The sequence below is a fragment of the Ranitomeya variabilis genome, chromosome 2, assembly GCF_051348905.1.
Source record: "Ranitomeya variabilis isolate aRanVar5 chromosome 2, aRanVar5.hap1, whole genome shotgun sequence".
Classification (NCBI taxonomy): Eukaryota; Metazoa; Chordata; class Amphibia; order Anura; family Dendrobatidae; genus Ranitomeya; species Ranitomeya variabilis.
In genome coordinates, this window is record NC_135233.1 from 121,228,645 (window position 1) to 121,253,134 (window position 24,490).

Here is a 24,490-nt window from a genome sequence, read left to right on the forward strand (position 1 = left end):
CAACAAATAGTTTGGAAAAAAATGTTGTGTTCTCATATTCTGGGAGTAATTTTAACAATTTTCTGGTAGTGGAGGTGTATGAGGACTTATTTTTTATATGTGACAAGATGAACCTTTCATTCGACCCATTTTTGGATATATCATGCATTTTGATCACTTTTTGTTACTCTTTTTGTGAGGTTGATTGAAGAAAAAAAATAGTAATTCTGTTTTTGTGTTTAAAACCATTCACAATTCATTTTAATTAATATGACACTTTTTTGGCAGATTGATACAAAAATTAGAAAAACTTTTTCAATGTTTTAGTACTTTTGCTTTAAAAAAACACTCCTTTATTAGTCCTATAAGTTCTTTTTTTGTAAACAATTTGGTATGAGCTTAATTTCTTTATCGCTTCATTGGAGGATACAGATAACCATGAGTTTATGCTGCTGACATTAGGCAAACAAAGTTACCCCTTCCTCAGCAGGATACACCATACAAAGCTCATCAGTCATAGCAGTGTCAGTAGGAGGCGGACCTGGATCTGATTTCAGATCCGTTCTTTTTCTCCTTAGGTCACCCTGTTGTTGTTATATTCACTCCCTTTGTTTTTCAGATTATTCTCTTCAGGATAACAGGATGTAGCATTTCACCCTTTTTTCCCAAAACTAAGCGACTAAGAGAATAGTGTAGTGCCGTGCACATTGTACCCTCTATGGTCTGCGGGGCAGGACCTTACGCCCTCACACTTCAAGTGTATCTTAGGGTGGTTCATGGTGGCCGGTCCTTGCCTGCTTCCCAGCTCTCTCCTCAGAGCAGTGCCAGGAAAAAGACATTGGTCACTCCTTAGTGACCCTCCCACCCCTCGGGGTTGACACAATCATCTGCACTGTCTGGGACCACGACGGTGCGGGAAGGAGGACGCCCTTTTCCAGTGACTCCCTCCTTACCTGTGGGTTCCTGATGTCGTCCTTGGGATGGAGAAGGAATTGGGACCTCATCCAGACAGGTGCCGTCCATCCTTTTTCTCCCACAGTCCCTCTCTATGGCGGCGGGGGGACATAGGTAGAGAAGAGGAGATCCCTGCTCCTCTCCTTCCTCCAGAACGTGCTTCCGATGCGCTGAAAGATATTCCAAATGTACTCCCCGGCTTTCTGAGCCCCTATTTCTGGCACCCCCCCCCCCTCATGCACGACAGCCAATGAGGGCGTAAGAGCCCAGGCACATGCCCCCTCGTGTGTGTTGGACAATCACAATCGCTAGGCCTCTTGTGCGCTTTTTCTCTTATGGGAGCACTTGTTTTTTCTCTCCCTCATCGCCGACTTTTCACCCCGCTTCACCTGGGCCTTCCCTTTCTCCTGCTCCACTGTATCCAGCTCCAACGGTGTCACATCGTCTGCTTTGGCTCCACAGTGTCTCTTCTTGCAGGACCTGTCTATTTTTCCCCATGTGAAGTTCTCTGCATCCGGGATCGGGTAGGCTCTATCCAGGCTGTATGTTTTTGTCTTCCTTTTAGGCATGGCCCTCCTCAGCAGATGTTTCTCAACCCATGTGAAGTTCTCTGCATCCGGGATCGGGTAGGCTCTATCCAGGCTGTATGTTTTTGTCTTCCTTTTAGGCATGGCCCTCCTCAGCTGATGTTTCTCAGCCTTAGGCCTCTACATATGCCCAGACCTAGGAAGCTTCGCTCCAACCCTTCCACTACTCCTTTTCCCTCTGTAAAAAGAAGTGGCCCACTGGTCAGACCTCAGCTTTTCTGCACAGATTGCAACCATTCTATCATGCACGCCTCACAGGAGCCTCCTGCCGCCTGGGACGAGAGCACCTACTCCGGAGTGGACAGTTGCTGTCTCTCAATCTGTAACTGACCTAACCAAAGTATCCCAGTCTCTGATACAGGTCCTTGACTGTTTGCCTAACCTGTCAACTGCCACCAGTTCTCTAATCGTTCCTCCGGACGATTCGCAAGTACCCATCCATCACCCTCAACATGGGAGGTCCAGTATAAGATCCAAGAAGCGGGCTCATTCCAGTTCATCTAGCTCCCCTTCCCTGTATAAATCCTTCAGGATGCCCTGTGTCCCACTTCTCTTCCCCCAAGGTGGCCCTGGGGTCTGACGTTGATTCCCAGTCAGAATCTGATCACAACACAGTCCAAACTGCCATCAATCAAACTCTGAATATTAAGGAGGGCGAGGCTCTTACCCCAGGCTACTCTGTCTCATTCAGAAAGGCAAAACGCCCTCCTCAACCCCCCCCCCCCCCCCCCCGTGTGTTTTCCAGTTTTCCAATCATAAGGACTTCGAGGGAATCTTTAATAAACTGTGGGAAAAGAGCTTTCCAGGTATAAGGCAATTGGATATCTTATATACTTTTGTTCCTGATTTCCCCAGTAAACAGGCCTGATGTGGATCCTCCAGTTTCATGCCTGTCATCGAAGACTGTCCTGTCACTCTGATGGCTCCTCCCTCAAGGTCTCCACTGATAGACGAATAAAGGCTTAAGGCCTGGACTGCAGACCTTACTTTCCAAAAGACCCTTATCAATCTCCACTTCCAAGGATCTCGGCTCTTCAGGTCTAAGATGGATAATATATTCTCTGATGCCACCAACAGTAAGAGCACCTCTCTTCCCCAGCCTAAGCGCCCATTCACCAGGAGACTTTCTCTTCAGTTTCATCCCTTTCGTCATTTCTCCTCCTCTGGGAACTCCTCCCAGCGATATCAGTGCTCGGAGAGAGAGAGGAGGAAACTGTCCTTCAAATCTGCTCCTTCATTTCGCCCTAAAGCTCACTCTGTCGTATCTGCCGGTTCCCGATCCAATAGATTCTCTTCTGCATGATGGGTCACCCTCACTTGGGAATCCTCCCAGGGTGGTTGACCATCTTCTGCTTTACCAGGTCACGTGGCAATCCGGAGTTCACAACGCCTGGGTATATAGGATAGCTTTACTACAGGTTGCAGATGTTTTTTCATGTCTCTCTCTCCAAGGATCACCTCTCAGGTTCCCTGTTTCTTCCAGTCCATCGACTCTCCTCCAGGCAGGAGTCATCGTACCCGTCCCCTCTCACGTGCGCTTCTTGGGCTTCTATGCCATTCTTTTTGTGGTCCCAAAGAAGGACGGTTCTCTCAGTGCTATCCTGGATCTCAAACTACTAAACAGGCAAGTACGCCTCCGTCATTTCCAAATGGAATTCGTCCACCTGATAGTTGCCCCATGGAGCCGGAGGAATATCTCTGCTCTTTCAACATTCAAGAGGCCTTTCTCCACATCCCTATCTGACCGGCACATCAGATATTTCTACTCTTTTCCGGTCCAGGTGGTGCACTTTCATTTCACAGCTTTCCCATTTGGGCTGGCCTCTGCTCCCAGAATGTTCACAAAGGTTATGGCAGCTGTCATGGCCTTTCTGCGTTCCAAGGGGATCATAGTCATTCCTTACTTTGACGACCTCCTGATCAAGGAACTCGTCTTTCCGAGACTGTTCCAAAAGTCTTCAGGTCAGTCTGGACACTCTTACTCATCTAGGATGGGTAATCAACACAGCAAAATTGTCTCTGATCCCTGCTCAGTGCTTAATTTCCTAAGCATGCTCTTTGATACCGCTCCCAGAAAAGTTGTTCTTCCAGAGGAAAATATTTTTGCACTCCACCAGGGTGTTAGCTCTCTAAGTCGCCCATCCACATGCTCCCTGTGTCTTTGCATGAGAGTTCTAGGGAATATGGTTACCGCAATGGAAGCCGGCCCTTTCGCGCAGTTCCATTCCTGACCCCCTTCAGCTGGCCCTACTGTCAGCTTGGTACAAAAGGATCTCATCTCTGGATTTTCCCATACTTCTGCCTCTTCGAGTGAGGCAGTCTTTGGCTTGGTGTGGTCTCTCTCCCTCCATTCGGTAGGGGAGATCATTGCTTCCCCTTCACTGGCAAGTTGTCATGATTGTTGCCAGCTTTCTCGGACGGGGGGAGGTCTTCCTTTATTAAACAGTCCAGGGGCACTGAAACCCTCCCTACCCATCAACCTTTTGGAAATCGGTCATCTACCTCTCTCTTCTCCACTGGCAAGACCTTCTCGCGAACCGACCAGTTCACATTCAATCCAACAATGCCACGGCTGATGCATACATAAACCGTCAGGGTGGTATACGCTGCAAATCAGTCATGTATGAGGTGTTACGGATCCTAATTTTGGGCCAAGCGGCACGTGCCAACAATATCAGCGGTGCATTTTCCAGACATGGACAACTGGGCTGCCGACTTCCTAAGCCGTCAGTACCTCTCCTCGGGCGAGTAGTCTCTCAACCCCTCTGTGTTCTATCAGATCTGTCAAAGGTGGTGCACTCTGGACGTCGACCTGCTGGTGTTTTGAATTAATCACTAGGTTCTTCATTTCGCGGCCAGAACTCTCGACCCCCTTAAGGTCGGTCTTGACGCCCTGGTCATTCCCTGGTCTTCCTCTGATCTACAGACTCGTGAAGAAAATCAAGGCGGAAGGAGTTCGTTGTTTTAGTGTCTAAAGACTGGCCCAAAACAGTCTGGTACGCAGAGTTAGTCAACCTACGCGCGGATGTACATTGGAGACTCCCAGAACGACCAGGCCTACATTCTTAGGGTCCCTTCTTCCATGAGAATTCTCGGTGTCTCAATTTATTGATATGGCCGTTGAGTCTGCAGTCCTGAGAAAGGTGTTCTTCTCATCCCAGGTCATACAGACCATGATCAGGGCAAGGAAACCTTCGTCCTCACACATTTATCACCTGACCTGGAAGGCCTTCTTTCGTTGGTGTGAGGATAGCCGCTCAGCACTCATGTATTTTTTCTCTTTCCATCCTGGCGTTCTTACAATCAGGGCTGGAGTCCAGCTTGTCCCTTAGCACTCTCAGTTGTCAGGTATCTTCGCTTTCCATTCTGTTTCTGCGGAATTTGGCTTCTCATCCCCAGTTCAAGACCTTCATTCAGTGGGTTGTCCGCTTAGTGCCACCGTTTCTTCCCCCTGTGGATCCGTGGGATTTTAACCTAGCTTTGAGCGTTCAAGGACGCCACTTCAAACCCATTCAAGTTATCGCGTCTTCTCTCTTGCAAGGTGGCCTTTTTTGGTTGTAATCACTTATATCAGACAGGTATACTGGAGGCTTATTGAGTTAAGGGTAGATAATCCCCTCCGGGAGTGAGGGCTCATTCTGCCCAGGTGGTGTTGGTCTCCTGGGCAGTTTGCCACCAGGCCTCTGCAACCCAAATTGTCAATAAATAAATAAATAAATAGATAAATCATATAGTACAGATTTAAATGATTACAATGTTATAGCATGTATAATTTTTTTGTTTTACTACTTTAGCACAAGAAAATTACTTAAAAATAAAATAAAAAAATGTTTTTCTAAATCATATTCTGAGAGCTATAACAAAGTACAGAGCTCTATGAAGGCTTGCTTTTTGCTTAACAAGCTTTATTTTTATTGGTACCATGTTGGCATGCATATGACTTGATTATTTTGTATTTATTTTCATATGAGGTGAGACGAAAAAAAAATGTCAATTCTGTTGCATGTTTTTTTGTTTTTTTTTTTCAGTCTTCACACAGCGGGATAAATAATTATATATTTTTATTCTACTGGTAATTATGTACAGGGTGATACCAGATATCTTGTTTGAGGATTTGTTTTTTTGTCTATTGTTTTTTAAAACATTTTTATATATTTCTTTACATTATTTATGTGCCTCACAAGGGGACTTGGATATGTGTTTCTTTGATGACATCGATAATAATCTGCAGAGGATTATCAAACTGGTCATTGTTCAGGTAGATTCATAGATCTGTGTGTCCAGTGCGGACCGCGAAGCATGGACTAGCTGCAGGTCTCCTGACCTGAACTTGACAGTTTTTGAGCCGATGTGTGCCTATGAAGCTGTTCAGTTCGGGTCAGGAGACCCATGCCGCCCTTTGCATCATGGTGTGTGATTCATGGATGTGTGCATGCAGCTTTACTCTCAGGCAGCTAAATAGACCATGCCTTCAGCTTTAATCTATGAAAAACCTGGAGGCCGTTGTTAAAGGGATATTCCCATCGCCAAGATCCTATCCCAATATGTAGTAGGTGTAGTAATATTAACAAACACCTTCAATTAGAAATGTTCTTCTGATTCGCTATGTCACTTACCCCATGTGCAGGGCATTGCAGTAGCTTAGCTATCGGTTACGATCACTAGCAACTGTTACTATATTAGTGGTCGTAACCATGGATACCAAGTTACTACAATGGCCTGCACATGACGTAATTGGTATAGGTTATCGCGAGAACTATGCAACATTTCTAATTGGAGGAATTTGCTAATGTTATTTTTATTGCACCTTCTACATCTTGGAGATTGGATTACCTTTTTAAGCCTCTAGTTCTCATAACAACCATCAGCCTCCCTGCTATCTCTGGGTTTCTAATCATTGCCTTTTCATGTCATAATAGAAAGTGGCACGTCCTTTAGGATTTGAAAAGACAATAAGGTGACACAATGTGGTTAGAGGTTGGCTGTTTAAAAAAAATAAATTCACATTTTCTGTTAAGGAATTTCTTATTAATATAGGTCGGTCCTCATATTCACGAGTATTCCTTCCTCTTGAAAACCTGGGAATTGCTAATTTCAAAAAAACATTACTTAATTCTTGAACAATCACATATATTCTTCATTTCTTTTAGGTTGAAGATTATTCACAGAGGAAACATTTGTTAGTGGAAGAAGTCGAAAAATGGCTTGCCCCCATTCTTAGCTATGACTCTGAGAAATAACAGACCTTTTTACAATAAGTAAACTGTACGTGGACTTTACCAAATGCTGCTCTGACATTTGCCACACCCGAAAACAGGATCATTTTCCCTGCAGATGGTTATTTTCTACTGGAGCTCAATTCTTAATACCATTGACATCTTTGATGAGGTTCGAAAACTACTTATTTTATTGGGACACAACCCCGAGCACATCTTGTTACTACATGTACTTTAGTGTGCATATATATATATATATATTTAGTTCAACCCAACTGAGATGCAAAAACTGAAATTTCAAGTTGAGGAGCTAATATCTTATTGAAACGTTTTACATTATTTTTTCAGCCTGCATGTATTACAATATCCTGCAAGCTACTCGGTACCAATCAGATTCAGTCCTGATTGCAGTGTCCTCTAATAAATGCTCCTCTAAGCTCCAATATAATTACGTTATATTATCTCAAATCCGATTTTAACCTGTATGAGTGCTGTGGAGTGAGCAGGAACGGAGACTGACATGATAAAGGGAATGCACTGTCTGGTTTGAAACTACATGGGATTGAGCAGCTTGCAGTGTATTGTAATATAGACTGGCTTCAGAAGAAAAACTGTTAACATTTCCAGAAATTTTTTTATATCACATTTATATTCTACTCTAAGAAAAAAATAACTAGTCCATAACCTTCCAGAAGGCCAAACTCTTGATAAAGCTGTTAAACACAAATACATCCTTATTTCTATGTGATTGGAAACGGCTTATCTGCATGTTGAAAACCACATGCTATCCTGACAGTCAGGAGGCACCCATACAGATATGATCATTGACTGAAATTGTCAGGTTCTGCAAACTTTTGAAGCCAGATTTACCAAAGAACAAACGTTTCATATTATGTTGATTTCCAGAATATTTTCCTCCAATTTGAAAGTCTACTTTGTGCCTTATTGACCACTTGGTATTGTCACATTTTCTTTTTATCTTCTGTTCACCCCAATAATATTGGACTATTAAGTCGAGCTAAATTCACACAGTGCAGTTTGTGATACAATTTTTAAGCCATTACTAGCAGTGGATCCATAAAAGAGGAAAAAGCGTAAAGGAGGGATTTATACTTCTCCATTTTGAAGCTACACCAAAAGGCATCAGAAATAACACTATGTAGACAAGACCGGCCTCCATTCATACCCTATTTTCTTTTAAAGTGCATTTTATAAATAACAATAATTTCAGAATGAATAGTTAACTAATGTATTTCACATTTCTTGCAACTATAGAATTTTTCAAAATGCATTAAAAATGTTTGTCCAATTTTTGATAAGTGTTAAAGATTAAACTAATAGAAATTGTCCAACTATGCAAACGGATTAATGCACTACAAAATGTATCTGGACCCAACTCAGAGCCACTTTGTTTTTCACGTTCACTATTCTCAATAATGATAAAGATTTACTGTATAGAAAAACTGTTAGACACTTAAATACTGTACATGGAAACGTATTTGCTAGAAGCGCTACATGAGGATTTTATATAAATTCCGTTTGTATTTTGTAACAGATTTTGTGAATTAAAGAGTTAATTACTACATTACAGTTTGGGATGTTCTAAGTTCTGATTGAACAGTTGAAGACCATTCTTCACAGCATTGATTACACAGGATGGGCCACAAAAAAGAGGCATGTTTCCCTTACATGGTTCGTGCAGGATAACGCTTATTGGCTCCTACTCATCAAAACTGTCTTTGTTATTCATAGGAACCAAATTAGAAAAAAAGAACGACACTCATTAGACGAAAAGTAGGTGCACGGATAGTGTTCCAGCCCGTACAATATAAAATATGTGGAATCGGGCACTCTCAAAAAATGGGTACATTTTTATTGCAATTAAGAAATGGTGTATCAATATATAACTTTTCGGTCTAGATGACCTTCATCAGATATACACTATGAACATATAATTTCATAAATGTTTGAAGATTAGACTCCGGTTGATTAAATTTCAGCACAGTATACAACCAGCCAATAATCCTTTTTATTGTTATACTAGATAAAAATATTAAATCTTTAATTAATGTACTTAAAACCATGAACCACAACCACATACATAACACAACAGACAACCGTGCTCTCTAGATATATCCCTATATGAGAAATCCTTATTGGCTGGTTGTATACGTACTTGATTTTCCTTGGCCTTTAGACAGTATTTAGTGTTGGTTTTTGCTAAATTTCAGCACAGCCCCGGTGCTTAGAAACCAGGAATGCTGCTTGCAGTATCGCGGTGAGACGTCCGTTGCAATGGTTGTCTACATGTAAGGGCATTGCACCGCGATACTGCACCAGGCATTCCTGGTTTCTAAGCACAGGGGCTGTTATTTGAAATTTCAATCAACTGGAGTCTAATCTTCAAACATTTATGAAATTACTAGATGGAGGCCCAATGCTATTGCATCGGGAGGGCGGTAATGTCACGATGGGGGCAGTCTATGCAGCATTGAGAATCTCTCCCCCCAATGTGCTCATCCACCTATCCACTCTCTTTCCCTATGTGTTGACTTCTCCCGTCTGTGCTCTCTACTTTGACCTGTCTACCCCATGTGCTATCCCCCTAGTCTGGTGTCTCTGTCCTTTTTGTGCTGTTCTCTCCTCATGTGCTGTCCCGTTTGAGCTGTCTCCCCCCTGTGCTCTGTCTCTCTGACCCCTGACTACAGGGTGGCGCTCTTAGCAATCTGTCGTCAACAACCATAGAGGTCTTCAGGAGACCCCTGGTTGTGATGGCAACACACCGATGACCCCCGATCACGTGATGGGGGTCAGCGTTGCACGAACTTTTGGCCGCGCGGCCGGCAGCGCTTGTTAAATGCCGCTGTCAGAGTTTGACAGTGGCATTTAACTAGTTAATGGGCACGGGCGGATCGCGATTCCGCTCGCGCCAATTGCGGGCACATGTCAGCTGTTGAAAACAGCTGACATGTCACGGCATTGAGGGGAGGTGGGCTCACCGCCGGAGCCCACCTCAAAGCGGGGGATACTGCCAGCTGACGTACTATTCCGTCAGCTGGCAGAAAGGGGTTAAGATATGTTCCTAGTGTACATCTAATGAAGGTCATCTAGACCAAAACGTTATATATTCATACACTATTTCTTGATTGCAATAAACATTAGCCCATTTTTTTGAAAGGATGGATTCCACATAGTTCATAGGAACCAATCAGCTCTCATTTTACCAGAGCAGTGTAAGAAATGAATGAGGCCCTCCAGGTCCCCATCTAACCCCTTCTGCCCCTATCTTTGTAGTGGGCAGTAGTGTGTATGTCCAATGTATGTGTATTCTGTTCAACAAAGGTTTGATATATTGGAGACCTACATACATAGGCTGATTTATAGAAGCCCTCCACTATTTCACTGGTCAATTTAAAGTTCAGGGAAAAAAATCAGGGTATGTGTTTTAGTGGAAAATGGTGTAACATAGGATCCGTTTCCAATGCCAAAATAGATAACCTTGTGTTCGGACACTCTTCGTCAGTACAGACATTCGGGAGAAGCCCCAGGAAATAAACACCAAAATGGCCCTTGCAGAACATGACACATTTCTGGCATATAGAAACGTGTCGGTGTTTATGCAGTGCTGTGATATGCTGTTCTTTTAATCAAGCTGGAATAAAATTTGGATCTTTTTATCCAAGAAATTGGGATGAGCAATTTTCTCTACGTTTTTCATAAATCCAGTTGACGGTCTGCAACCTTAAGCTGCACTCCCATATCCTGAGACCGGTTTCTGTCAATATCAGCAAGCAATAGGATTACAAATGTGCTAAATGCTTGTCTTTTCGTGCAGGAGTTAAACAGAAGTTTGGCGCACATCATAATTGGCTACTGGATATAATTCTAGTTGCATCTCTAGCAACATCAACATCATCCTGTACATAGGGCAACAGTGTTCTGTTTTTGTGTTTCTCCCTGTATAAATCTTTGATTATATTTCTATCTGTTTGACCTAAAGGTAAATTTATTTTGTGTGAAAAATAAAATGTGATTTTTATTATTCACACTTACTGCAGTGAATGTGGCTGTATCCAGGAAGATGTTAGTTCCTCTGGTATTGAACATAGCACAGTTCTCTAGCTATATATTTATATAATAATGTATTTATTTTTTTGATCAGTTTCCTAATATGCTAAAGCCCAGATACTTTCCCCTATCCAGATGTCTCCAAATTCTAATGTTGGCTCTCAGAATCACATTTTGCTTATTATAGGCTGAGAATTGTCAGATCTTATGTTATAGTCAGCATTCTATTTCCAACAAATTCCTTTATTTTCCATTAGATGTCAGTATTGCTAACTTAATCTGTTTATTTTAAGCACTCCACTGACTTCACTGCAGTAAAGCAGCACTAGTGAGACATGTAATTGGGGGTCATAGAACGTGCCATATATTTGAGACTGGCCTTGTCTCAATACAGGATCATATTATGCCATAACCCACTGTTGGTTTGGAAAGACCTTGAACAACTCTGTCATCTAGTATGCACTTTTGTAGATTTTTTTTTTTATTAGGATTTTCTCTTAATTTTTTTATCCTTTTGATCTCCTTTAGTCACATGTTTAAAATAAAACAATTTTATGTGATGAAAGCTCGGGATTAATGTATTGTCTGAACCTAAACTTTTTAGCTTCATCAAGTTCCAAATAAACAAATAAAGCAGGGGGTTCGACCAGATGACCCAGGAGGTCCCTTCCAACTCTTATCATTCTATGATTCTATGAAAGAGCTTCTTGCAGTTATCTATGTGATGGAAAATAAACGTACATCAGTGGCACTAGTTTACAGTTCCCAATCTCCAAAGCTTACATCCCCATTTTTTTTTTATGATTTGAGGTAAAAATAAGAGAAACTTGTAAATACAATTAATTTTTTAAAAATATTACACAAAATGATTTACATATCCTGCAATGTCTGCTTGCATGGCATGCAAATCTGACTTTGTGGAAAAAGTTTCCAGCAAGCCTGGATATTCTAATTCACTCCCCAGGACTCAACATGCTCTCACTTCTAAATATTAAGATCTCACAATTTATCTCGAGGTCTCATAGGCTGAATGTTGCCTCTACTATCCTGTGATTCTGCAGAGGAGTAGGACGCATAGAATCCGCTTGCAGTGACAAACTATGATTTGCTCTGCCGTTCCCATGTGTGATGTATGACACCAGAGACATCTCGCAGAATCCCACTGCTGTGACCACATGTGATGAAGCGGCACCTTGCCACCCCGCCTGACATCACTATTGTGTCGAAGGGATCACGTGGTCCAGTTTCCTCACTTACACCAACGTGACGTTCTGTATCCCCTGGAGACACGTAAAATCAGCTTGGCACAGTTTACACAGACACCCCCCTGTCCACATGGCCCAGGTATGCAACGGGGAGTGAGAGGATGTGACCCACGCTGCTGCTGATGTGGCGCCACACTCACAACCCTGAGAACCCACTTTTACTAGCCGCAGTGAAACAGAACCTTATCAGCCCGGTACAATGCCACCGGTTCCTCATCAGATATTTGCCCAGTCCATTAACAGGATTATACCGGGCCAGAAACCTGCCCAGGTAGCATGGAAAGTTAAAACCGAGGACACAGACGTGTGGTTTGTGGATCGAGATAAAAGAGCAGCCCAAGGTTAAATTATATATTTAATCTCCTTAACGGCACACTAGACAGTTTACTATATAAAAACAATGGTTATACATATACAGTGGTCAGATTATTATTATTATTTATTATTATAGCGCCATTTATTCCATGGCGCTTTACATGTGAGGAGGGGTATACACAATAAAAACAGGTACAATAATCTTGAACAATGCAAGTCATAACTGGTACAGGAGGAGAGAGTACCCTGCCCACGAGGGCTCACAATCTACAAGATATGCAAATACAGATGATAATGCATCTACTATATAATTGTCTAAGGGTCACTTCCGTCTTTCTGTCTCTGTCTGTCACGGATATTCATTGGTCACGGCCTCTGTCTGTCATGGAAATCCAAGTCGCTGATTGGTCGCGGCAAAACAGCCACGACCAATCGGCGACGGGCACAGTCCGGCGGCAAAATGGCCGCTCCTTCCTCCCAGCTGTCAGTGCCCGCTCCATAATCCCCTCCAGTCAGTGCTCACACAGGGTTAATGGCAGCGGTAACTGACCGCGTTATGCCGCGGGTAACGCACTCCGTTAACGCTGCTATTAACCCTGTGTGACCAACTTTTTACTATTGATGCTGCGCCTGGCCGAATCCTGTGTATTCAATGTATTATTCTAAAATCTTCATAAATAAACTACATACATATTCTAGAATACCCGATGCATTAGAATCGGGTCATCATCTAGTAAGTTATAAGCAGATGAATCCTGTCAATTATCAGTTTGATGTTTGACTATGTGAGCTGGGCCGCATGGAGGCATGGGCTGCCAGCTAATTCAGTTCCTTCCAGCACGTTACAGGATGTGGACCCCCTTTAGAAATGAACAGCAAGCATAACAAAGAGAGCGAGAGAGCACATGGCCTTCCACAAGCATTGAAACCCCTGGTCAGCTTACTGCCTGTTCTGACCCTGGGAAGGGCCTTATCATGCTTCCCTAGGTGTTGGAAGCCAAAACTCCCAACGCATATGAAGGATCATAACTTCACAATGTAAGGTCATTGGGTAGCAGTTCTGGTGACATCGGATCCGACCAGGCCCCTCTTACACTTGGAGACCAAACACGGCTTTGCTACCTGGCTTCTACTAGCCGTTCTGTGTACAGTCATGGCCAAAATTTGTGAGAATGACACCAAAATTATATTTTCACATGATCTGCTGCCCTCTGGTTTTTATTAGTGTTTGTCTGATGTTTATATCACATACAGAAATATAATTGCAATCATATTATGAGTACCAATAGGTTATATTAACAGTTAGAATGAGTTAATGCAGCAAGTCAATATTTGCAGTGTTGACCCTTCTTCTTCAAGACCTCTGCAATTCTCCCTGGCATGCTCTCAATCAACTTCTGGACCAAATCCTGACTGATAGCAGTCCATTCTTGCATAATCAATGCTTGCATTTTGCCAGAATTTGTTGGTTTTTGTTTGTCCACCCGTCTCTTGATGATTGACCACAAGTTCTCAATGGGATTAAGATCTGGGGAGTTTCCAGGCCATGGACCCAAAATCTCTGTTTTGTTCCATGAGCCATTTTGTTATCACCTTTGCTTTATGGCAAGGTGCTCCATCATGCTGGAAAAGGCATTGTTGGGCGCCAAACTGCTCTTGGACGGTTGGGAGAAGTTGCTCTTGGAGGTCATTCTGGTACCATTCTTTATTCATGGCTGTGTTTTTAGGCAAGACTGTGAGTGAGCCGATTCCCTTGGCTGAGAAGCAACCCCACACATGAATGGTTTCAGGATGCTTTACAGTTGGCATGAGACAAGACTGGTGGTAGCGCTCACCTCTTCTACTCCGAATAAGCTGTTTTCCAGATGTCCCAAACAATCGAAAAAGGGATTCATCAGAGAAAATGACTTTGCCCCAGTCCTCAGCAGTCCACTCCCTGTACCTTTTGCAGAATATCAGTCGGTCCCTGATGTTTTTTCTGGAGAGAAGTGGCTTCTTTGCTGCCCTCCTTGAAACCAGGCCTTGCTCAAAGAGTCTCCGCCTCACAGTGCGTGCAGAAGCACTCACACCAGCCTGCTGCCATTCCTGAGCAAGCTCAGCACTGCTGGTAGTCCGATCACGCAGCTGAAACAGTTTTAAGATATGGTCCTGGCGCTTGCTGGTCTTTCTTGGGCGCCCTGGAGCCTTTTTGACAACAATGGAAGCTCTCTCCTTGAAGTTCTTGATGATGCGATAGATTGTTGACTGAGGTGCAATCTTTGTAGCTGCGATACTCTTCCCTGTTAGGCCATTTTTGTGCAGTGCAATGATGGCTGCACGTGTTTCTTTAGAGAAAACCATGGTTAACTGAAGAGAAACAATGATACCAAGCACCAGCCTCCTTTTAAAGTGTCCAATGATGTCATTCTTACTTAATCATGACTGATTGATCGCCAGCCCTGTCCTCATCAACACCCACACCTGTGTTAATGGATCAATCACTAAAACGATGTTAGCTGCTCCTTTTAAGGCAGGACTGCAATGATGTTGAAATGTGTTTTGGGGGTTAAAGTTCATTTTCTGGGCAAATATTGACTTTGCAAGTACAGTAATTGCTGTTAAGCTGATCACTCTGACATTCAGGAGTATATGCAAATTGCCATTAGAAAAAATGAAGCAGTAGACTTTGGAAAAATTAATATTTGTCTCATTCTCAAAATTTTTGGCCATGACTGTACTCCTTACCCTTGAGTGCTAGAACAGATCAAGACCCTGGAAGATGTTCAGCACGTTCCATAGATTTTCAGAAATGTCACCGGTGTGTGGCTAGGATGTATGATAACTCCATATTCATCTTAAATCTCTTTATGAAATTCTCCTCTGACTGGACTAATCAGTTACACAGCGTGGGCTTCTCAGGAGGTAATCTTGTATGAACTTGGATACTAGCTGGTGTGGCTGGACCAACTGTTGCAGCTACCCATGCTGAAGGAGGATTGTAAGCTGCCATTAAATTCCCCCATATGTTTCATCATTTTTCATGGCAGCTTAAAATGACAGCAGCTTCTGCAAATCTTCTCTTAAGATGATATGAGTCAGCAGCAACTTGTGGATCTCCACTCCAGGCCCTCCCGTGAGCAGTGTCCTTGTACCCTCCCACCTTATACTGTGGCACCTCAAACTGAAGCTGCACTCTGAAACGCTATAATATGTACACATTGAACATGTGAAATTGGAATTGCACACTGCTATAGAAAATAAGTAAAACAATTCATAAATTGGCCAATACATATGTGCCCAAAAGCCAACGACGAGGCGACCCCTTCTATTCGGACCTAACATGATACCTCTCCTGGGCTAAAAGCCTACAGTTATATGAAAATTATTAAAATTTGAGTCGTCGTGGTTGATACCAGTTAACCCTTTTTCGATGTTGGGCGTAATAATACGCTCACGTCTGAATCCCTCCCTTTGATGTGGGCTCCGGCGCTGAGTTTTGAACAGCTGACATGTGCCACTAACTGCCACAGGTGGAATTGCAATTCACCTGCAGCTGTTAACCTGTTAAATCTTTGACAGTGGCATTTATCTCGTTCTTACCGGAAGCGCACTGTAAATCCCGCCCATCGGTGACCCTGTGACGCGGGTCACCGATGGGTTGACATGACAACCAGAGATCTGAAGCAGACCTCTATAGTTGTCATTGCCGCATTGCTATGAGCGTCGCCCGACAGTCGGAGCTCATAACAAGTGAGCATTTCTGCTACACACAGGCAAACTATCATCGCCTGTGTGTGGCAGAGGCAATCAGACAACTGCAGCTTCTAGTCTCCAATGGAGACTATTGAAGCATGTAAAACGTAAAAAAAAAAAAAGTTTTTGAAAATTTAAAAAAAATATGAAAGTTCAAATCACCCCCCTTTCACCCCATTCAAAATAAAACAATACAAAAATCAAATATACACATATTTGGTATCACCGCGATCTGTTAATATAGAAAAAGAATAAACCTGATTGCTAAACGGCGTAACGAGAAAAACACCAGAACTACGTTTTTTGGTCGCCGCTACATTGCAATAAAATGCAATAACGGGTGATCAAAAGATCGTATCTACACCAACTTTTTTGGTCGCCGCTACATTGCAATAACGGATGATCAAAAGATCGTATCTACACCAAAATGGTATCAATATAAACGAGAGCTCGGCACACAGAAACTAAGCCCTCACCCAACCCCAGACCATGAAAAATGGAAACGCTACAGGTCTTGGAAAATTGCGCATTTTTAAAAAAAAATTTTTTTTAAACCAAAGTTTGGATTTTTTTTTCACCACTTAAATAAAAAAGAACCTAGACATGTTTGGTGTCTATGAACTTGTAATGACCTGAAGAATCATAACGGCAGGTCAGTTTTAGCATTTGGTGAATATGGTAAAAACAAAAAACTACTGTGGAATTGAACTATTTTTTTTCAATTTCACTGCATTTGGAATTTTTCCCCCATTTTCCAGTGCATGGTATGTTAAAACCAATGGTGTCGTTCAATACTACAACTTGTCCCGCAAAAAACAAGTCCTCACATGGCCATTTTGACATAAAAATGTTATGGCTCTGAGGAGAGGAGCAAAAAATGAAAACGCAAAAACGAAAGAACCTCTGGTCTTGAAGGGGTCAATAGCTAACACGGTAGAAAGATATATATTTTTCCTGTACTGTTATATGGGCGGCAGGGCCGTTTCTTCAACAGGGCGGGCAGGGCGGCCACACGGGGCGCCGTGGGGCCGGGGGGCGCAGGAGAGGCCTCGGGCCCCGGTGGTCCCCTGCCCGCTGCTGCTGCTGTTTAAGGGCTGTCAGGGGCGCGGATGCCGCGCTCAGTGCTGAGCGCGGGCGCGCCCTGCCCGAACTCAGCTGCAAATCTGACAGCTGAGCGGTCAGATCATCGCCTCGCGTCGCCGCGCCCCCCCCCCCGCACCGCACATAATGGTTGCGGCCACCTCGGCGCCGCCACTCACCTCCGCTCCGCGCTGGATGAACAGCGAGAATGAACAGCCAGGATGAGGCAGCTCGGCCACTCCCACACTGATAGCAGGGGCGCCGCGCTCTCGGCTGAGCACGGGCGCTCCCTGAGACAGTGATCAAAGAGCTAAGCACACACACTATCACTGTCAGACTAGGCTGCCTGGCTGTTGCCAATTTCAATGCTGGACAGGACAGGCTGCAGTCTAGTCTGACAGTGGTAGCAGTATAGCAAAAATGCCCACCCCCTGCCTATGGATTAGTCCTTCCCTTCCCAGCAGCCCCATTTAGCAGTCTGAGCACGCTCAGACTCAGAGGGCAGAGGGCACTGACACACTGAACAGGTGAGGGGGTCTGAGGGATGGGATGGGTTGGGCTAGCCTTTTTTTTTGGATGGGGACCCCCACACCTGCCCCCCCCCCCAACCACCCTTGGGGCATGCTGATTTGGCATGCCCCACAGCATGAAACCCGGGAGGGGGCCCAGCTGACTTACCTCATCTTTGGCAGTCTGGTGGCATCCTCACCCAGCGCACTCTTTGCACCAGACAAACATTTCAACATTCTGCTTGTATGATTGCATAACATAAAATGATATCTTTTACTGTCAAATTTTTGTCTTTTCTTTTTAAAGACCAGTTATAATGCCACCTCCTAAGCCTTCAGGAGCACAATTTCGAAAAAGAAAGCAAAAAAAGAAGAGTGAAGATGCAAAAGGTGCAAAATTAATGGCAATGTACTTGCAGACAGAAAGTGCAGTACCACACCCAGGATATGTTTCTTCAGAAACGGAACCACAAGGTTCAGGCTCTCAAAGTCTGAGCTACTTTTCACATGAAGAACGTGATCCCAAATCTGGAGATGAACATCACAAATCAAGAATGATGTCTTCAACACTGGAGTCTGAAACATCTTGTTCAATAAATACATCTGAAAATGAGCAGACTGCACCTAAACCTGCAGAGGCTGTTACAGCTGTGTCATCGCATGAGTCTGGAAGTACAAATGATGTTCTTTCTACAGACATTTCCGAAGATAACTCAGAGTGTTCAAATAAGGATGTCTTTACCTATAAAGATATAGCATTGTGGCCAAAACCAATCAAGGGTCAAGTAAAAGACCATATTGTCCTCCAAGGACCACAACCTCTGCCTGCCTCTGATTTCATATACCCCAGGGACAATGAAAAGCGTCATTTTTCCTCATTTTATGGATTCCTTGTGCTGCCAAATCGAGAGAAGGTACCCAGACGATGGCTACAATATTCTGTTTCTGCAGACAGAGTGTACTGCTTCTGCTGTAAGTTGTTTGATCACAATCCAAAATCCAAGCTTGGGACTATAGGCATCAGCAACTGGGCACATATTGGGGAATACCTATCTACACATGAATTGTCTGCTGCACATGTAAATTCACGTCATGCATGGATTGATGCACAGAATAATCTTAAAAAAAATACAGGAATTGATAAAGATTTGCAAACCCAGATTACACAGGAACATAACCGCTGGCGAGAAGTGTTGGAAAGAGTTATGGCAGTAACTGTATACCTGGCAACCAATAATTTAGCTTTTCGAGGATCGTCAAATACATTGTTTACACCAAATAATGGACATTTCCTTGGGCTTATAGAGCTTCTTGGAAAATTTGAACCAGTAATGAGAGATCATTTAAAACGAATTACTTCCCAGGAAATCCATACACATTACTGTGGAAATTTAATTCAAAATGAAATTATCTGCTTGATGGCCTCTCAGGTGAAGAAATGTATTCTAGAAAAAGCCAAAAGATCTAAGTATTTTTCAATAATGTTGGACTGCACACAAGATGCAGGTCACACTGAACAGTTGTCATACACCTTAAGATTTGTTGATATAGATGATGATCACGTAGCAATAAAGGAACATTTTATTGGCTATCGTCCTGCTACTGATACATCTGGGGAAAGTCTCGCCAATCTCCTTTTAGAAGAGATTAGTAAATGTGACCTGGACATGAACAATTGTCGAGGACAAGGATATGACAATGGTGCCAACATGATAGGCATGCAAAAAGGAGTTCAGGCTAGAATCTTAAAAAAATATCCTCGGGCATTTTTTAACCCCTGTGGATGCCATAGTTTAAACTTGGTTATAGGTGACGCTTCCAAATCATCGGTAAAATCTGTAAATCTGTTCGGTGTGTTACAAAGGCTTTATAACCTGTTTGCATCATCTTCTAAACGATGGTGTATAATAAGTGAACATGTGAAGCATCTTACGCTGAAGAAGGTATGTGCTACTCGTTGGGAATGCCGTGTTGAAAGCTTAAAGGCAGTACGCTATCAATATCCGGAAATTCACGAGGCTCTCCTAGATTTGGAGCAAAAGGTTGATGATCCCACTCTTGCTTCTGAAGCAAAGTCACTGTCAGTGATGTTGGAAGACTTTGCCTTTCTAATCACACTGGTAGTATGGTATGACCTTTTATTTCAGGTACAAATCGTAAGTAAATCTATGCAGTCAAAAAATATGGAGATGACTCGATGCAACGATTTGTTGAAGAAGTGTACCATATTTGTAAAAGAATATCGTGATTCTGGCTATGAATCTGCAAAGACCGTGGCCACTGAAATGGCTACAGACTTGGGCATCGAAGCTAAATTTACAATAAATAAAAGGCCCAGTAAAAAAAAAAAATTGTTTGACTATGAAAGTCAGGATGAGTTAATTACAGATGCAGAGCAACATTTTAAGATTTCTGTTTTCTACCCTCTTGTAGATAACATGGTTGCATCACTGGAGAGGCGTTTCTCACAACTGTCTGAGCATAATAAATGTTGGGGCTTTCTATACAACATTAAAGATTTGCCAGAAAAAGAACAACTTAAAAATATGTGCAAATCGTTGGAAAATATGCTAAGCCATACTGCAGAGGTAGACAAACTACAATGTGACATTGACGGCAATGAATTGCTGGAAGAATTAAAACATATTCAGCCAATGATTTCAAATTCTTCTATAACACCACTGGAGGTTTTGAAGCACATAAATTACACGCACTCTCATGACCTGTTTAAAAACATATGGATTGCCATGAGGATATTACTAACTATTCCGATTACAGTTGCAAGCAGTGAGAGAAGCTTTAGCAAACTGAAGCTGATAAAAACATATCTTCGTACCACAATGACAGATGAGAGGTTATCATCTCTTGCTATTTTATCAATAGAAAATGAACTGGCAGAAAAGCTGAATTATTCGGAAGCTATTAATGCTTTTGCAGCGGCTAAATCTAGAAGAGTCAGTTTCTCATAAATCTGCAACCTACAATTTTTAGGATCTGTTTCCAAAATAATTAATAGATATTATTTACCTACAACTTTGTTCTCACCGTTAATAATTAGCATACTTGTCCCTTTTCCCCAAGTTCTATATAAGTTAAAGGCAAATTATAATTTATTAAAAAAAGGGAAGATACAAGCCTGCTCTCTATTTATTACTCAAGCCCACAAAAATAATGTTTATTATTTTCGGTGCCGGGGGGGGGGGGGGGGGGGAGAAATTTCCTACTCTCGCCCTGTGTCATTTTTGGGCTAGAAACTGCCCTGATGGGCGGGTAGGGTCAAGCTTTATTTAAAACCATCATAGGCTGATGGGTGGAGTGCTCATTCAGAAAGCTTGTGTTATGAATATCAAAAGACTGAGCGTCACTTCCAAACAAAGTCAAATGTGAACAGGTGCAAGCTAAGAGAGCCACCCTATATGTAACTAATAGTGAGGAGCGAATGTGCTCGGATATGGTGCTATCGGAACATGCTCAAGTGCTAACCGAGTGACTTTGGCATGCTCGAATAATGTTCCGAGCTCCTGCGGCTGCATGTCTTGTGACTTCGACAGCCAGAACACATGGAGGGAATGCCTAACAAACAGGAAATTCCTGCATGTGCACAACCACGAGACCTGCAGCGGCGGGGACTTGGAACATATTTTTTGAGCATGTCAAAGACACTCGGCTAGCACCCAGCATGCTCTAATAACCCCTTATCTGAGCAAGTTCGCGCATCACTAGTAACTAGAAAATAAAAGCTGCAATCTGTTAAAGGCTCTGTTAGCCCGGAAGCTGTATCATGTAATGTTAGGGGCCCAGCATAGGGGGTCACCTTGTCGTTGACTGTTGGGTTCACATGAATTGGCCAGTTTATGCACGGTGTACCTTCATTTTTTAACATTTTCTATAGCATTAATGCAATTCCAATTTCATACATACCATGTCTGTAACACAGTGCAGTTTTAGTTCGTTAGTTGCATATATAGTGGCTCTCTTAGCTTGCACCTGTTCACATTTGACTTTGGAAGTGACAGTCATTATTTTGATATTTGTAATGCCCTCCTCGTATAGAAACCCGCCCCAGTTACTGTGCACATTGTAGTCTCTACTTTTCTTGATTGTACAAATCATGTAAACTGTATGTACCTCCATTTTTGTTTTTAAATTCTGCACTTGTATTAAAATATATAATTCATGTGATATTGTGCTAATTACTGATTGGCCTAGTCACATAAATATGCAATACTAGATGGTGGCCCGATTCTAACGTATCAGGTATTCTAGAATATGCATGTCCACGTAGTATATTTCACAGCCCACGTAGTATATTGCCCAGCCACGTAGTATATTGCCCAGCCACGTAGTATATAGCCCAGCCACGTAGTATATTGCCCAGCGACGTAGTATATTGCCCAGCAACGTAGTATATTGCACAGTGATGTAGTATATTGCCCAACCATGTAGTCTATTGCACAGCGACGTAGTATACAGCACAGAGCCACATAGTATATTGCCCAGCCACGTAGTATATTGCCCAGTCATGTATGTCACAGGTTAAAAAATAAACATACTCACCTTCCGATCCGAGGGCCCCTTGTAGTTGTAATATACCATACTTGTAGTTCTGTCGCCTGCGTGGTACAGGCGGCAGCTTCCGGTGCCAGGGTGTGATGACGTCGCGGTCACATGACCATGACGTCATGGCAGGTTCTTCTCCCACACGATCCTTGCTACCGGAACCTGCTGCTTGCACGGAGCCGTTACTGGAGGGTCGCGAGGACCGGGAAAGGCGGTGGAAGGTGAGTAAATAATGATTTTTCAATTTTTTTTATTATTTTTAACATTAGATCCTTTTACTATTGACGCTGCATAGGCAGCATTAATAGTAAAAACTTGGTCACACAGGGTTAATAGCGGCAGTAACGGAGCGAGTTACCCGCGGCATAAAGCGGTCCGTTACCGCTGGCATTAACCCTGTGTGAGCGGTGACTGCCGGGAGTATGGAGCGGGCACTGACTGCAGGGGAGTAGGTAGGGACTAATCGGACTGTGGCCATCGCTGATTGGTCGCGGCAGCCATGACAGGCAGCTGGCGAGACCAATCAGCGAATGAATAACCGTGACGGAAGTTGAGGACAGACAGAAGGACAGACAGAAAGACGGAAGTGACCCTTAGACAATTATATAGTAGATTAACCACGTCGGCAACTCCATGAAGAGTCCTTAAAGAGGGAACTCGGCAGTACTGTGTCTCACGTGATCTGATTAAATACATAGCAGGATGTTTATTAAAACTAGAGGAGTTTTTGTCTTCATAAAAAGCATGTTGGTGTACAAACCATCTAATTTATTAGGAGACCATGCCTCTTGATAGGTGTTCCCGAATTACTAATTTCAGCCAGCAATAGACTGGCAAACATTTGCTGTATAGTATACAGTGGGGGAAATAAGTATTTCATACACTGCCAATATGGCACGTTTTCCCACCTACAAAGAATGGAGAGGTCTGTAATTTTTTATCGTAAGTACATTTCAACTATGAGACGGTCTTACAATGTGATTTATGGAATTTTTTTATCATTTTTACACAATAAATTTGCATTAAATACTTATTTCCCCCCACTGAATGTGACTTTGTCATTTTTCTACAGTAATTGTATAGGGTTATGTGTGGCCCTGCCTCTGAGTTGCTAACTTGTTTGTTTTTTAGTATTTCTGCAAAGCCAACGTTTTTTTTATGAACACATGAAAACCATAATTTCTCATTAACATTCTGATACATCAAGTGATCCATATCTAAGATGTATAATTCTGATAGGAAGACTTTAGCTGCATTCACTGTTTACTGTAAAATAATTACTGTCATAGTATTTTGGATAAGCTTCTCCAGCTTAAAAAAAAAATACTGGACACGTCAAATTTTTTTCACGGACAGGAGAAAAAAGTAACCTCCTTTTTCGGATTATCCTGGAATTTCTGGACTGTTGGCAACTCTTCTGCCCCCTTCTCCTAGTCTTCAGAACCCGCTGTGTGTTGCAGACAAAGTCATTAATTATTGCGTACGAATGTATACCATAGGCTCAGCAGACACAATATCACACATCACAGGCTTAGATACGCTGGAAAGAGTGTAGTCGTAAACTTTTTGATTAACTTAGATGAAATGACAAAGTGTCAGACACGGTGAGCTTAGATGCACAGGCTAGGCTTATCTCATGATGGTTACATCAGTGATGTAGCATAGTGTCAGCGATGAGATACTCTTGTGCAGCAAGAAAGTATCACACATGATAGATTTAGATACACCTGCTCAGTTATACAAGACATGCTTAGATAACCAAGGTCAGCAATATAATTTTTTCACCTGATAGGCTTAGATACCTTGGTTTACTCTCACAGTATCAAGCATAAGAGTTATATATGATAGTTCTGCTTATCCATGACATTGTCTGCGCGTGCCTGATGAATGTGAATTTTTTTTTCTAAACTATATAATATGCAGTATGTAAACTACTAGGGGGCAGGACAGTGAGGGATCGGTGACCTGCCAGCAATCTGAATTATGAATACCTAGGCAGAGCACCACATACATCCCCCCACAGGCCTGTCCCTGGAGCACGAGCATATCGTTAACTGGAAACAGAAAATAAAGATTAAACAACCACAAGACGAATTTCATCAACCAAGGTATTATTGTGATCAGTATAACGGCGCTGACCTGACACTGTCTGTAGTTTACCGAACACAATCCTGCTGACAGGTTCACGTTGAATACATATATCTCAGGTTCATAAATGGTTCTGA

The 24,490-nt window shown here is 42.7% G+C and overlaps 1 protein-coding gene across 2 annotated transcripts in view; it reads left to right on the top strand.

The window, feature by feature from the left end:
* Positions 1–8,324, top strand: part of MTR (5-methyltetrahydrofolate-homocysteine methyltransferase) — a 123,164-nt gene extending 114,840 nt beyond the window's left edge. For both annotated transcript variants that reach the window (XM_077282902.1, XM_077282901.1), the window contains exon 33: positions 6,671–8,324. In XM_077282902.1, the coding sequence (XP_077139017.1) occupies positions 6,671–6,760 (90 nt within the window). In that variant the 3' untranslated portion in view covers positions 6,761–8,324. The remainder of the gene's footprint in view (positions 1–6,670) is intronic.
* Positions 8,325–24,490: the final 16,166 nt, after the last annotated feature.